Source organism: Anolis sagrei, chromosome 5, assembly GCF_037176765.1.
Source record: "Anolis sagrei isolate rAnoSag1 chromosome 5, rAnoSag1.mat, whole genome shotgun sequence".
NCBI classification, from domain to species: Eukaryota; Metazoa; Chordata; class Lepidosauria; order Squamata; family Dactyloidae; genus Anolis; species Anolis sagrei.
This window is the reverse complement of record NC_090025.1, coordinates 146,199,526-146,212,390: the sequence shown is the minus strand read 5'-3', so window position 1 is coordinate 146,212,390 and position 12,865 is coordinate 146,199,526. Positions and strand designations below refer to the sequence as shown.

At 40.6% G+C, this 12,865-nt stretch overlaps 1 protein-coding gene across 1 annotated transcript; it reads right to left on the bottom strand.

The window, feature by feature from the left end:
- Window positions 1-3,034: 3,034 nt before the first annotated feature.
- On the bottom strand, window positions 3,035-11,694 carry LOC132775379 (GLIPR1-like protein 1). The gene is made up of 6 exons (XM_060776132.2): window positions 11,446-11,694; window positions 7,968-8,213; window positions 6,121-6,224; window positions 4,629-4,717; window positions 3,269-3,298; window positions 3,035-3,177 (listed from the first exon to the last, which is right to left on the bottom strand). The coding sequence occupies exons 1-6, from the start codon at window positions 11,626-11,628 to the stop codon at window positions 3,068-3,070; spliced, it is 762 nt and encodes a 253-aa protein (XP_060632115.2). The 5' UTR covers window positions 11,629-11,694; the 3' UTR covers window positions 3,035-3,067.
- Between the last annotated feature and the right edge of the window lie 1,171 nt (window positions 11,695-12,865).

Sequence of the window (12,865 nt, the reverse complement as noted above, 5' to 3'; positions counted from 1 at the left end):
GGTATTCGGTTTGTACATTTAGATAGCTGGCTTGAAAGATTAGATAGGCAGATTTAGTGTATTTATAATACAACTTCATTAACCCAGGCTCTCTCTCGTGGAAGTTAGGATGTGGAATGAATGCAGTCCTGTATTTAACTATCCTAGCTTAATACCATTGATTCATGGGAGTTTTGCAAGAGTCTTCTCTGCTAGAGTGTTGGTGTCTCACCCAAACCACAACTCCCAGGATGCCAGAGCATGGAGGCATTGCCATTCCAGTGATGCCAAACTGCTTTCATTCTACAATGCAGATGCATTGTAGATGCTGCAGCTGTGCCCGATCCAGGGACTGAATAAATAACAATATAATGAATTTTGTATTGTCGAAGGCATCAGAAGAGCTGCAAGACCGAGAACAAGCCATGAGAATAAAGATAAAGATCCACCCAGAGGAAAAGTGTTCTTACCATACATCAAGGGAACCACTGACCGCATAGGGAAGCTGATGAGGAAACACAACATACAAACTATCTATAAAATCCTATACGGCTCCGGTCCAGAGTACCTGTCCGAACGTATCTCCTTCTACGTCCCACCTCGGAGCTTAAGATCGTCTGGGGAGGCCCTGCTCTCGGCCCCGCCTTTGTCTCAAACACGCTTGGCGGGAACGAGGGACAGGGCCTCCTTAGTGGTGGCCCCCCACCTGTGGAATTTGCTCCCCGGGGAAATTAGGTCATCGTCATCCCTCCTCACCTTTAGAAAAAAGGTTAAAATGTGGCTGTGGGACCAGGCCTTCGGGCAATCAGGTTAAAGGACAATTGATAATGCTTGACTATGGCATGGAAGAGGATTTGGATAAGTTAAGCGGAGTATTCATTAGTAGATGGCTAGCTAAACAGCCACCAGACGGGCAATAGCTAATCAGAGTGTAAGTATACTGTTTTAATCTTTATTTATCAATGTTCATGTTAATTGTTATATTTGTTATTCTGTATTCTGTATTTTATGATGCGGCATTAAATTATTGCCAATTGTAAGCCGCCCTGAGGCCCCTAGGGGTTGAGAAGGTTGGGGTAGAAATGTTCGAAATAAATAAATAAAATACAGACCCACCAAGAAAATCCAACAAATGCTATGTTCAGCCAAGAACAAGAGGGATCTTCTCACTTCTGCAGGAGTCTACCGTGTACCATGAAGCTGTGGACAAGTCTACATTTGTTGTTCATTCGTTCAGTCGCCTCCGACTCTTCGTGACCTCATGGACCAGTCCACGCCAGAGCTCCCTGTTGGCCGTCACCACCCCCAGCTCCTTCAAGGTCAGTCCAGTCACTTCAAGGATGCCATCCATCCATCTTGTCCTTGGTCGGCCCCTCTTCCTTTTGCCTTCCACTTTCCCCAGCATAATTGTCTTCTCTAGGCTTTCCTGTCTCCTCATGATGTGGCCAAAGTATTTCAACTTTGTCTCTAGTATCCTTCCCTCCAATGAGCAGTTGGGCTTTATTTCCTGGAGGATGGACTGGTTGGATCTTCTCGCAGTCCAAGGCACTCTCAGCACTTTCCTCCAACACCACAGCTCAAAAGCATCGATCTTCCTTCGCTCAAGTCTACAAGTCTACATAGGGACCACCAAACACAGCATTGCCCAAACATGAATCAACATGAATGCCCTGCAGACTACTTCAAACAGAGAAATCAGCCATAGCAGAGCACCTGATGAACCAACCTGAGCACAGCATATTATTTGAGAACACAGAAATGCTGGACCACTCTCACAACCACCATGTCAGACTACACAGAGAAGCCAATGAAATACACAAACATGTGGACAATTTCAGCAGAAAGGAGGAAACCATGAAAATGAACAAAATCTGGCTACCAGCATTAAAAAAAACTCTAAAATTACAACAGCAAAACAACAGAGAGGAAACAATCAAGGACATTTAATCACCTCTCAACAAAAGATTGCCCCAGGCACTGCCAGGCCATCAAATGCTAATCAAAGTGGTCAGTTGAAACATTCACACCTAGCTCCAACAGACAAGAGTACTCTGTCCCTCCCTGGTCATTCCACAGATATATAAACCCATTTTCCTAGTTCCAACAGACCTCACTACCTCTGAAGATGCTGGCCATAGATGCAGGCGAAACGTCGGAGAGAATGCCTCTAGAACATGGCCATAAAGCCTGGAAAAAACCTACAACAACCCAATAATGAATTTTATTTGTTACCTGCCTCTCTCCCCGTGGGTGCTGCATCTTCAACAGTGTTATGCACAAGTTGAATACCCCTTATCTGACTCACTTAGGATCAAGAGTTCTGTATTTTAGATTTCTTTTTCCAGATTTTGGAATACTTGAATATACATAGAATACAGCGGAATTCCAGACATGAAATTCTCTCAAAAAAGGATTCCCCCAGACAGGAAGCAACCAGGCTTTGAAGCTGCAAGGCCATTCAATACTAATCAAGGGGGCCAACATTCACACCTGCTGCAAACGGACAAGACTATTATCATTTTGCTCAACTTGTGAGCTCGGATGTGCTTGGTTACTACTATAACAATGGTTGGGCAAGGCAGAGAGGCAAAGGAATAGTAAAGGGCTGATTCAGAAATGCACTTTTTCAAACTGAAACTCTTAAAACCCCATCAGGCAGCATCCCTTGCTGGCTGGGGAATTCTGGGATCTGTCATCCTTTTAAATATTTTCCCAACTCTTGGAAGGAGGCATGTGAGACTACAGTTATCAAGTATGAAATAAATTGCAGTTATCAAGTATGAAATAAATGGCAAAAGCATTTATTAGTTACAGCCTGTGAACTATGACAAACTTGTTTTGAAGATGATGAACTGTCTCTCCTGCCACATAATTATTAACAATGTTAAATAGTAACAACTTGTTTTATTTTGTAATAGTATCTACTTCACTTAAAAATACTAAACATTTTCTTAATGTAGGACATGCCTTTTTATTACAAGAGAGAAGTTTAAGTATCATAAGAACAATGAAACGATATCAATTTACTCTGAAAAAACAGAAATCATAGGAATTTTTTTATAAGCTACATGAACAGGAAAGATTTTTTTCAAAATTTTATCCAGAATAATAGAGTTTTAAGAAATAAACAGCTACAAATGCTATAAACATTAACGAAGGCTTTAAAACCTTTTGATGGCGGATACCAGTTTGCATAGCCTGTATTAAAATGGAAGACAATTTTATTAGATATAAATTTTATTTTTGAAATAAACAAACATAAAATATAAAATGGAATAGAAGTACATACTGGTATTTTCCTGATCACGTTGTAGATTTCCTAGTAAAAATGAAAAATAACTATAATAAATGAAGCAAAGGTTTGCAAGTATTAAATTCTACTTTTAAGGCAAAACATGACAAAGAATGAGGGGGCATTTCTATTAAATTCTAGGATCCGTAATATATAATGGGATGGAAAGTTAAAGTAATCTCATTCTCCTCAGTCTCTTAGGATTTCAAATGGGTATGAATAACAAAATTGGGTAATTAAATTAGTTATTCTAATTGTCTAAAACTCTTATTTTTTTTGTATCATCTGGTTGCCGAGGTTTTTGAGGGTGGGTGGGGAGCTTCCCTCTTATTGAAGGAGACAAGGGAGACCTAAATTGGAGACGGAGGCCTTAGAACTACAGAGGCCAATCAAAAATGTAACATCAGAGTCTGTTATACAATCTTTAGACATTTCACGCCAGTCTCAGCATCTTCTGCGAATGACCAATTTGGTGGTGAAAGTCTCAGACTCTTTGATGAACAGAGGCAGATGGACTTCGGGAAGAGCGGTCCAGATATCCCTGGCTCAAATACTGCATAAAAGCCAGGTGGAAGTCAAACTTAAGTCCATAGATTGGTTACACAGGGACTAACAGTCACAAGACCGCTCTACATGTCTGCTTATCACATCTGAAGACAATATGTTAGTAGAGGAGCTGTTTGCACTTGGGTCCTGGTTAAAACGTTGGGGTATTATATCAGAAGGGTGTTGATGTATCCTTTGATCCCTCCCCTTATTGCTGGGCTGATTCAAACCAGCATTATTGATTCAAACCAGCTCAATTCTGTCATGGTGTTTACAGTATTCGATATCTGGACTGCCTCCGTGGCAGCAGCAGAGTCCTTGCTGCCCAGTCAGGCCGCACCCTGCTCAGGCCTGTTGGTCCAGCAACAATCACCGAACTCCAGGCTGTCACTCAGTGCTTTTGCAAAAACTTCCAGAAGGAATAAGAAGGGTCTATCAAAAGATACTACATCAGGACTGAGGTAGAACACAACCCTTTTCATCTCACAATAGTCTCTCCATGTTGTCCACTTATTTAAAAGAAATATAGAGAGACTTTAAATTTTCAGAAGATGACAGAATAGAGGGAGAAAGCTGAAGGAGTAATGAACAGTATCAGTAAAGAAAAAGTGGGATGTGGGTGGAAGTTGCGTGTAAATGAACATGATTTTTTAATCTTCTCTGTGAAGGAGATAAAGTGGATGACAGGATCCCACATTAACAAGATAATGGTTAGAGCTGCTATATAAATAGGATGGAATTCAGAAAGTGACTTTGATCAGATAATTATATATGTTTTATTAATGTTTGTTTTGTCCAGTTCAATACTTACTACATAGATTATTTTCACATGTGTCTTTTGCTTGGCACTCACTACATGGATTCCCTGCTTTGTAAGGGCGGACTCCTTTATAGTTGCCCCTAAAGAACAAATTTTTAGACAACAGTAAGGTATTCAGTACATAAAAATTAAACTGCAATTGAAATTACAAGCAACTGCAAATATGTTTAAAAGGGCACAGCAAGTATGAGCAATTGTACAAAGATTAGTTTCTTGGCTAGTCCTGTCAGGACACTATGCATCCAATGGTTGGCTTATTTATCACTAAATATATGTACATACTATATTTGGCTGCCCTACATATATGAAATATAGTTCTCACTGTACAGACATTACAGGTACTGAAGTTGTTTAACCCCTTGAAAATAATTTCCCATAGGAAAATGATCTATAACAGGCATGGGCAAATTTTGATACTCCAGGTGTTTTGGACTTCAACACCCACAGAAGTTTGCCCATGCCTGGTCTATAATGTGGAGTCATGTATTTTACCACACATCACAATGTTTACTCACGTAGAACCTTTCCATGCAAGATCAGCTGGCTGCAGTAACACCTGCATTTCAATAATCAAAGTGTCAAAATATTTAGATTATTTCAATAATCATGTGTTAACCCATCTGGATAATGATGACTCTAGAAAATTCTTTTCAGATAAATAAGCAAAAAGTTCTGGTGTGATCTGTTTAGAATGTCAGTTTTCTCAACATCCAAAGAAACATAACATGTAGGCTAGGCCAATGTTATGACTTGGGTACATGAAAAAAAGATGTAAACATGGGTAACTAGGTCCCCTCCATACAACCATATAATCCAGAATATCAAGGCAGAAAATCTGAAATATCTGCTCTGAAATATCTGCTTTGAACTGGGGGCCCTTCCATACAGCCCTATATCCCAGAATATCAAAGCAAAAAATAAAAATAAAAAAATCCCACAATCTCTGCTTTGAACTGGGTTATCTGAGTCCACACTGCTATATATTCTAGTTCAAAGCAGATAATGTGGAATTTTCTGCCTTGTTATTCTGGGATATTGGACTGTGTGGAAGGGCCCTAGATTATCTGAGTCCACACTGCCATATATTCCAGTTCAAAACAGAAAATGTGGGGTTTTATTCAGCTGTGTGGAAAGGTCCAGTCTCCCAGGTTTCAGGGTGACATCAGTGCAGCGAAGTTTCGGGTGAGGATTGCGCTGAACATTGCAAAGATCACCCATTTTACATCACAAGCAAATTGACCTCCATTTGCCTTCCTTCACAAAAAGACCTCTCTTTGGTCCAAAATGCCCCAAGGGGTCAGAATAAATTGTAAAACACAGTAATGGTGAGAAAAATATTGCAGTTGGTTTTCTGAGTATACTTCATTTTAACAATAATACACATGTGATTCCAATTAAGTTTTTAAAAGCCATGATGTTAGAATACTGTACTTCCTCTGTGAGTAACCAAGTCTGAATGCAACTTTACATCTTTTTAACTTACGCTGGAGCATAATCACACACTAGAAGTCCCATATTCTCATCCCTTTTGAGTTTACGGCAGAAAGTAGCAGCACAGCCAACTTTATAAGAAGAAGCCCAAACAACCTAGAAAAAAAGGCTTTATGACACATCAAATATAAAAGCTTTGTTAAAAATAGCATTTCTAAAATTTAGTTTCTCACAGTGTCACTCATTTTATATCATTGGGACACACACATCCAAATGGGCAGAGGGAGATGTCTGCTTATATATTTTATTATCCCTTTCCCTAAAAGGTAGGAGTAATTTATTTAAAGCATTTCCTGTTCCTCCTGCTGAGAAATATAGCTAAAATGCCTAGCAGCTAAAATGGAGTGAAATATGAAAAAGCAGAACTTGAACAATTTTTTTTATTCCAGGTAAGAAATCTGTATAAGAAGTAATAACAGGCAACAGATATGCTTTGAGATTTAGCTTTAAAAATTGTTATAAAATCATCCTTATGCTGACATTCAGGCAAACCCAAAATAAATATAATGGGCTCTTATATATCTGGCTACACATTTCCTCATCTAGTCACACTGAAATTAGTAACCTCGTCTTATTATGATTATTTTTACCCCTCTCTTTCGCTCCACAAGGACACTGAGGGTGGTTCTACCTGGCCATAAAAACGAGAATATCAAGGCAGATATTCCACATTATCTCCTTTGAACTGGATTATTTGAGTCCACAGTCAGAGAATCCACTTCAAAGTAGGTAACCTGAATTTTATACAGCTGTGTAGAAAGGGTCCGAGGCCTCTTCCACATAGCTGTATAAAATCTACATTAAACTAGATTATATGGCAGTGTGGACTCAGATAATCTGGTTGAAAGCAGATATTGTGGGTTATCTGCTTTGCTATTCTGGGTTATATGACTGTGTGTAGGGTCATGGAGCCCATTCTACACAGCTGTATAAAATTCAGATTATCTGTTTGAATTGGATTATATGGCAGTGTAGACTCATATAATCCAGTTCAAAGCAGATGTGGATTATGTGATTTGATAATCTGGATTATATGGCAATGTAAAAGGAGCCTCAAAGTAGTTTTAGGCCGCTTCCACATTAACCTCATATCCCAGTATCTGATCCTAGATTATTTTCTTATTCCCAGATTATCTGGAAATTTATATAACCCAGTTTAAATGTACTTTTAAAAATGTAATAAGATGTCATTTTTACCTGTGTTTTATGGCTGTTCTGTAAGCCACCCCGAGTCCTTTTTGGGAGATGGTGGCGGGATACAAATAAAGTAGTAGTAGTTGTTATTATTAAATCTGATAATCTTGTATCAGATGCTGGGATATAGGGCAGTGTAGAGGTCTTGGATGTTTTGTACAAAATCTGTTTCCCCCTTATTCTGCAGTTGTGCATATCTTCCGCAATACTTTGTAATAATCTCCTATTTGTAGCATAGAGATTTAATATGTAGAAGTTTGTCATCTGCATTCACAAAATTCCTTTAGAATAGCAACTGTTGTTTTCTTTCTGAAATTTAGCAATTGCTTTCAATGTGAATGCATGTTGCAAGCAATCAGCTTCTAAAATGTGAGACGACAGAGTACTGTACTAATGAAATAAATAATAAATAATAAATAAATAATGAAATAACAGTGGGCCTCCAAGTGTTTTGGCCTACAACTCTCAGAAATCCCAGCCAGTTTACCAACTGTTAGGATTTCTGGGAGTTGAAGGCCAAAACCTCTGGGGACCCATAGGTTGAGAACCACTGCACTATAACATCAACTTCATAATTTAAATTTCCCCTCAAAATACTGCTATGCTTCAAAATTTTCTGTGTGAACAGGGAAGGATAAAACTCACCTGAGTATAATGACCACATACACCTGTACATTTGTGGGCACTTAAATCGTAGTATTTTGTCTCTGAGTAAAATAATTCAATGGCAGCAGTAACATTAAAAGGTTGTGTGCTAGCACTTCCCATCCACAAATTTTCTCCAAAAGGCTGAAATTTGGGATCTGGGTGGATCATATCATTATTATTGTGGTCCCAAATACATTTCTTTGCATAAGCTTTAGCTATTCTAGCTAAAGCTAAATCAAATGACTGCAAATTAAAAAACAAACAAACATCATATTTAGTAAATGTTCTATGTGCAGTAAATACTCTTGATATACAGTATAATTTTATCAATTCATTTGTCAAAATATAACAGTTTTATTTTGTTACCTTTTATATCAAGCTTAAACAAATATCTTAATAACGACTAGGAGAGATGAGGTCCCTTCTACACAGCTGAATAAAATCTCACATTAACTGCTTTGAACTGGAATATATGGCATATTGGACTTAGGGCCCTTCCACACAGCCATATAACCCAGAATATCAAGGCAGATAATTCGCAATATCTGCTTTGAACTGGGTTATCAAAGTCCACACTGCCATATAACCCAGTTCAAAGCAGATAATGTGGGATTTTATTCAGTTGTGTGGAAGGGGCCTTAGATAATGTGGATTGTCTGACTTGATATTCTGGATTATCTGGCAATGTAGAAGGGCTCTGAGTCGCCCATGGGCAAAAGGTCTTGAGGTTGGAAGTGTTCACTGAGGTCCTTCTACACTGCCATATAAAATCCAGATTACCTACTTTGAACAGGATTATATAGCAGTGTAGATTCATATAATCCAGTTCAAAGCAGATTATCTAGATTACCTGCTTTGATGATCTGGACTATATAACAGTGTAGAAGTGGCCTAAGTGAACCTTCAGCAGATCATCTGGATTTTATGTGGCCATGTAGAAGGAGCCCGAGAAAGTGTTCCGTCACTTATTGCTGGGGTTAGGTTCCAGGACCTCCCACAATAAGTGAAAAAACGCAATGTAGGGATGCTCTATTTATTTTAGTATTTATACATTATTTTTGTAGTTATACGCTATTTGAAATCTTTATAAACTTAAAATAAAGGAAAGGAAAGGAAGGAAAGGCCCTTCGCGGCTGGAGAGAGGGAAAGACTGAGGAGAGAAAGTGCTTTGGAGAGCTGCGGCAACGGTCAAGCCCAACAAACCAGCGAAAATACCATGATATATATTTTAAATTAATATTTTTTGAAATCTATGAAACAGCAAGTCCGCAATAAGTGAACCGCGAAGTAGCGAGGGAACACTGTAATACCAGTGTGTGTGTGTGTGTGTGAGAGAGAGGTATGGCTGTGTGGAAGTTTGTTTCACAAAGGCTCCTACATGGCTTGATGAATCTGGACTCAACTTGGTACACAGACCTTTCATTATCCAACTTAAAATACTTATGTGTTTTCAACTGAAAAATCTCCCCCTTTTGGGACGAGGACTCCCCAAAATGACCCTCAGATTGCAGTACACAGATGCTATCAAAAAAGGACACTGTATTAAATAGGAAAGCTCCCTCAAATTGAGAGATTACAACTAGAGAATCAGCAGTGAGACACTCTAGGTTCCCTTCCACACAGCTGTATAAAATCCCACATTATGTCTGAACGCATCTATCTTTATGAACCACCGTAAAGACTAATGTCTTCTGGGGAGGCCATGCTCTTGATCCCGCCATTGTCAGAAGCGCGTTTGGTGGGACGAGAGACAGGGCCTTCTCAGTAATCCCCCCCCCCCCCATTATGGAACTCCCTTCCTGGCGAGATTAGATCAGCCCCCTCCCTCCTGTCCTTCAGAAAGATTGTAAAGACATGGCTGTGGGACCAAGCCTTTGGGGCAGTGCAATGATGCAACAATAGTGAACCTACTCCGCTGACCGGAGCCAGCGTGATGTCTCGAGATGGTTTAAAACAGCTAATTTTAAAGTAGATATGACTGATTTTAATGTTTGTGTATATTTGTATTTGTTTTATGTCCCCTTTGGGGTGAGAAGGCTAAAATATAAATGTTTCAAATAAATAAATAATAAATTATCTCTCTAACACTTTGAACTGTTATATGGCAGTGTGGACCCAAGAAATAAATAATAATAAACTTTGTATCCTGCCCCTTCTCCCAAAAGGGACTTGAGGCGACTTTTAACCCAGTTCAAAGCAGATATTATGGACTACTTGCCTTAATATTCTGGGTTGTATGACTGTGTGGAAGGCCCTTCCACACAGCTAAACAAAATTCCACATTTTCTGCTTTGAATTAGGATGTAAGTCAGTGTGGATTCAGGGCCCTTCAACACAGCCCTATATCCCAGAATATCAAGGCAGAAAATTCCACAATATCTGCTTTGAACTGGGTTATCGGAGTCCACGCTCTGATGTGGGATTTTCTGCCTTGATATTCTGGGATATAGGGCTGTGTAGAAGAGCCCTAAGATAACTCAGTTCAAAGCAGATATTGTGGGATTTTCTGCCTTCATTGTTTGGCTTATAGGCTGTGTGGAAGGTCCCATAGCCCATACTGCCATATAATCAGCTGTGTGGAAGGGACCTCTGTAGGTGCACCCTAAATACTCTCATCAAGAGTTCTGATGCCTCACCAATCTACAAATTACAGCACTCCATAGGATTCTGGCATGGCAGTTACAGTAGAATCAGAACACTTTATTTATAGTATCAGAAGCAAACCACGGGTATTGTAACACCACAACACTTGTGAACAAGCCTTTGACTCCTGGGTCCCTTCCACACAGCTGAATAAAATCCCATACTATCTGCTTTGAAGGAGAATATGTCAGTGTGGACTCAGATAAACCGGTTCAAAGCAGATATTGTGTGATTTTCTACCTTGATCTTCTAGGTCAGTGGTTCTCAACCTGGGGTCCCCAGATGTTTTTGGCCTTCAACTCCCAGAAATCCTAACAGCTGGTAAACTGGCTGGGATTTCTGGGAGTTGTAGGCCTAAAACATCTGGGGACCCCAGGTTGAGAACCACTGTTCTAGGTTATATAGCTGTGTGGAAGCCCCCCCCCCCCCCCCCGGTTGGTATGTCTGTTGCAGCTACACTGGAGAATTAAGATAGTCTGGCATCACTTCAACTGGCCTGGCTCAAGGCTATGGAAACCTGAGAGTTGTAACTTGATGGGGCAACAACCCTCTTTGGCAGAAAAGGCTAAAGACCTTGTGAAACCACAACTCGAAGGATACCACACATCCCTTCAACACACCCCTATATACCAGAATATCAAGGCAGAGAATCCCACAATATCTGCTTTGAACTGTGTTATCTGACTCCATACTCAGATGTGGGATTTTCTGCTTTGACATTCTGGGATATAGTGGTGTGTGGAAGGACCCAGTTGTGAGGCGAGAGGCCTTTTCTTCAGATCCTCATGACGAGTTTCACTTTCCCGCCTTTTCTCCAAGGACACACACACACCATGTACAGCATGTTGGTAGCGCTGGGCTTGACTCCTCTCCGGAATGTGTTATGTGCGTCGACATACTCTTTGATAAAGGCCTTGTTGTTGATGTCGGGGTAAGGGGCGAACTCCTGGCTTGCTCCCAAAGTAATGGAGGTGGCGAAAACCCCCAGAAGAAGCCAGCGCCAGGCCTTCCCCATTGCAGCAGCAGCTCCCTAAAAGAAACCGCCGAGCTGCGCACGCAACCAACAGTTCCCCTCCAGTAGTCGCACCCCTAAATCCGACAGGGGGCCACCCTCAAATGAGCGAATGGTTTTTTCTGCTTCGCTAAAATTTCCCTCACCATTGAGTGGATTGTTCCACTTCGCGCATATATATATGTGTGTGTGTGTGTGTGTGTTGTTCACTTCGTGACCTTATGGACCAGCCCACGCCAGAGCTCCCTGTCGGCCGTCACTACCCCCAGCTCCTTCAAGGTCAAGCCAGTCACTTCAAGGATCCCATCCATCCATCTTGCCCTTGGTCGGCCCCTCTTCCTTTTTCCTTCCATTTTCCCCAGCATCATTGTCTTCTCTAAGTTTTCTTGTCTCCTCATGCTGTGGTCAAAGTACTTCAACTTTGTCTCCAATAGCAGTCGAGTTTTATTTCCTGAATTATGGACTGGTTGGATCTTCTCGTGGTCCAAGGCACTCTCAGAACTTTCCTCCAACACCACAGTTCAAAAGCATCTATCTTCCTTCACTCATTATTCCTACACTGTAGGAATAATGCAGTTTGACACCATTTTCACTGCCATGGCTTAATGCTATGGAGTCGTGGGAGTTTTAGCTTCACAAAGTTCTCTGCCAAAGAGGGCTGGTAACTCACCAAAGAACCAGTGCATCCGTTCTACAGTGTAGATGTGCTCTTGGGTTTGTGAATCTTCTGGAGTACCCCATTCCAGAGACAACTTCCGTTTGGGAGTGCATTGGGTATTGAAGAAATGTCCCTAAAAACCATTAATGATACATGCCAATGATCTCTTAACCTGAATTTCAAAATAGTCCACAAGAGCTGCTGAGATAGAGACATCTTTGCTGACAGTTCAATATAAACAAACTTTGTTTCATGCATGAAAGGATTAAAAGTGCTATGTATTGTCAAAGGCTGTAATTTCCTGAATCGGTGCTTGGCATCTGTGATGGTCTGGATGAGAGTGAACAAGTTGAAACTGAATCCAGACAGACTCTTGGTCAATTGTAAGGCCCAACAGGGTATATAGGGTTACAGCCTGTGTTGGACAGGGTTACACTCCCCTTGAAGACACAGGTTTGCAGTTTGGGAGTTCTTCTGGACTCATTGCTGAGCCTGGAACCGCAGGTTTCGGCGGTGGCCAAGGGAGCATTCGTACAATTAAAACTTGTGTGCCAGCTGCGCCCGTACCTTGAGGAGTCAGAC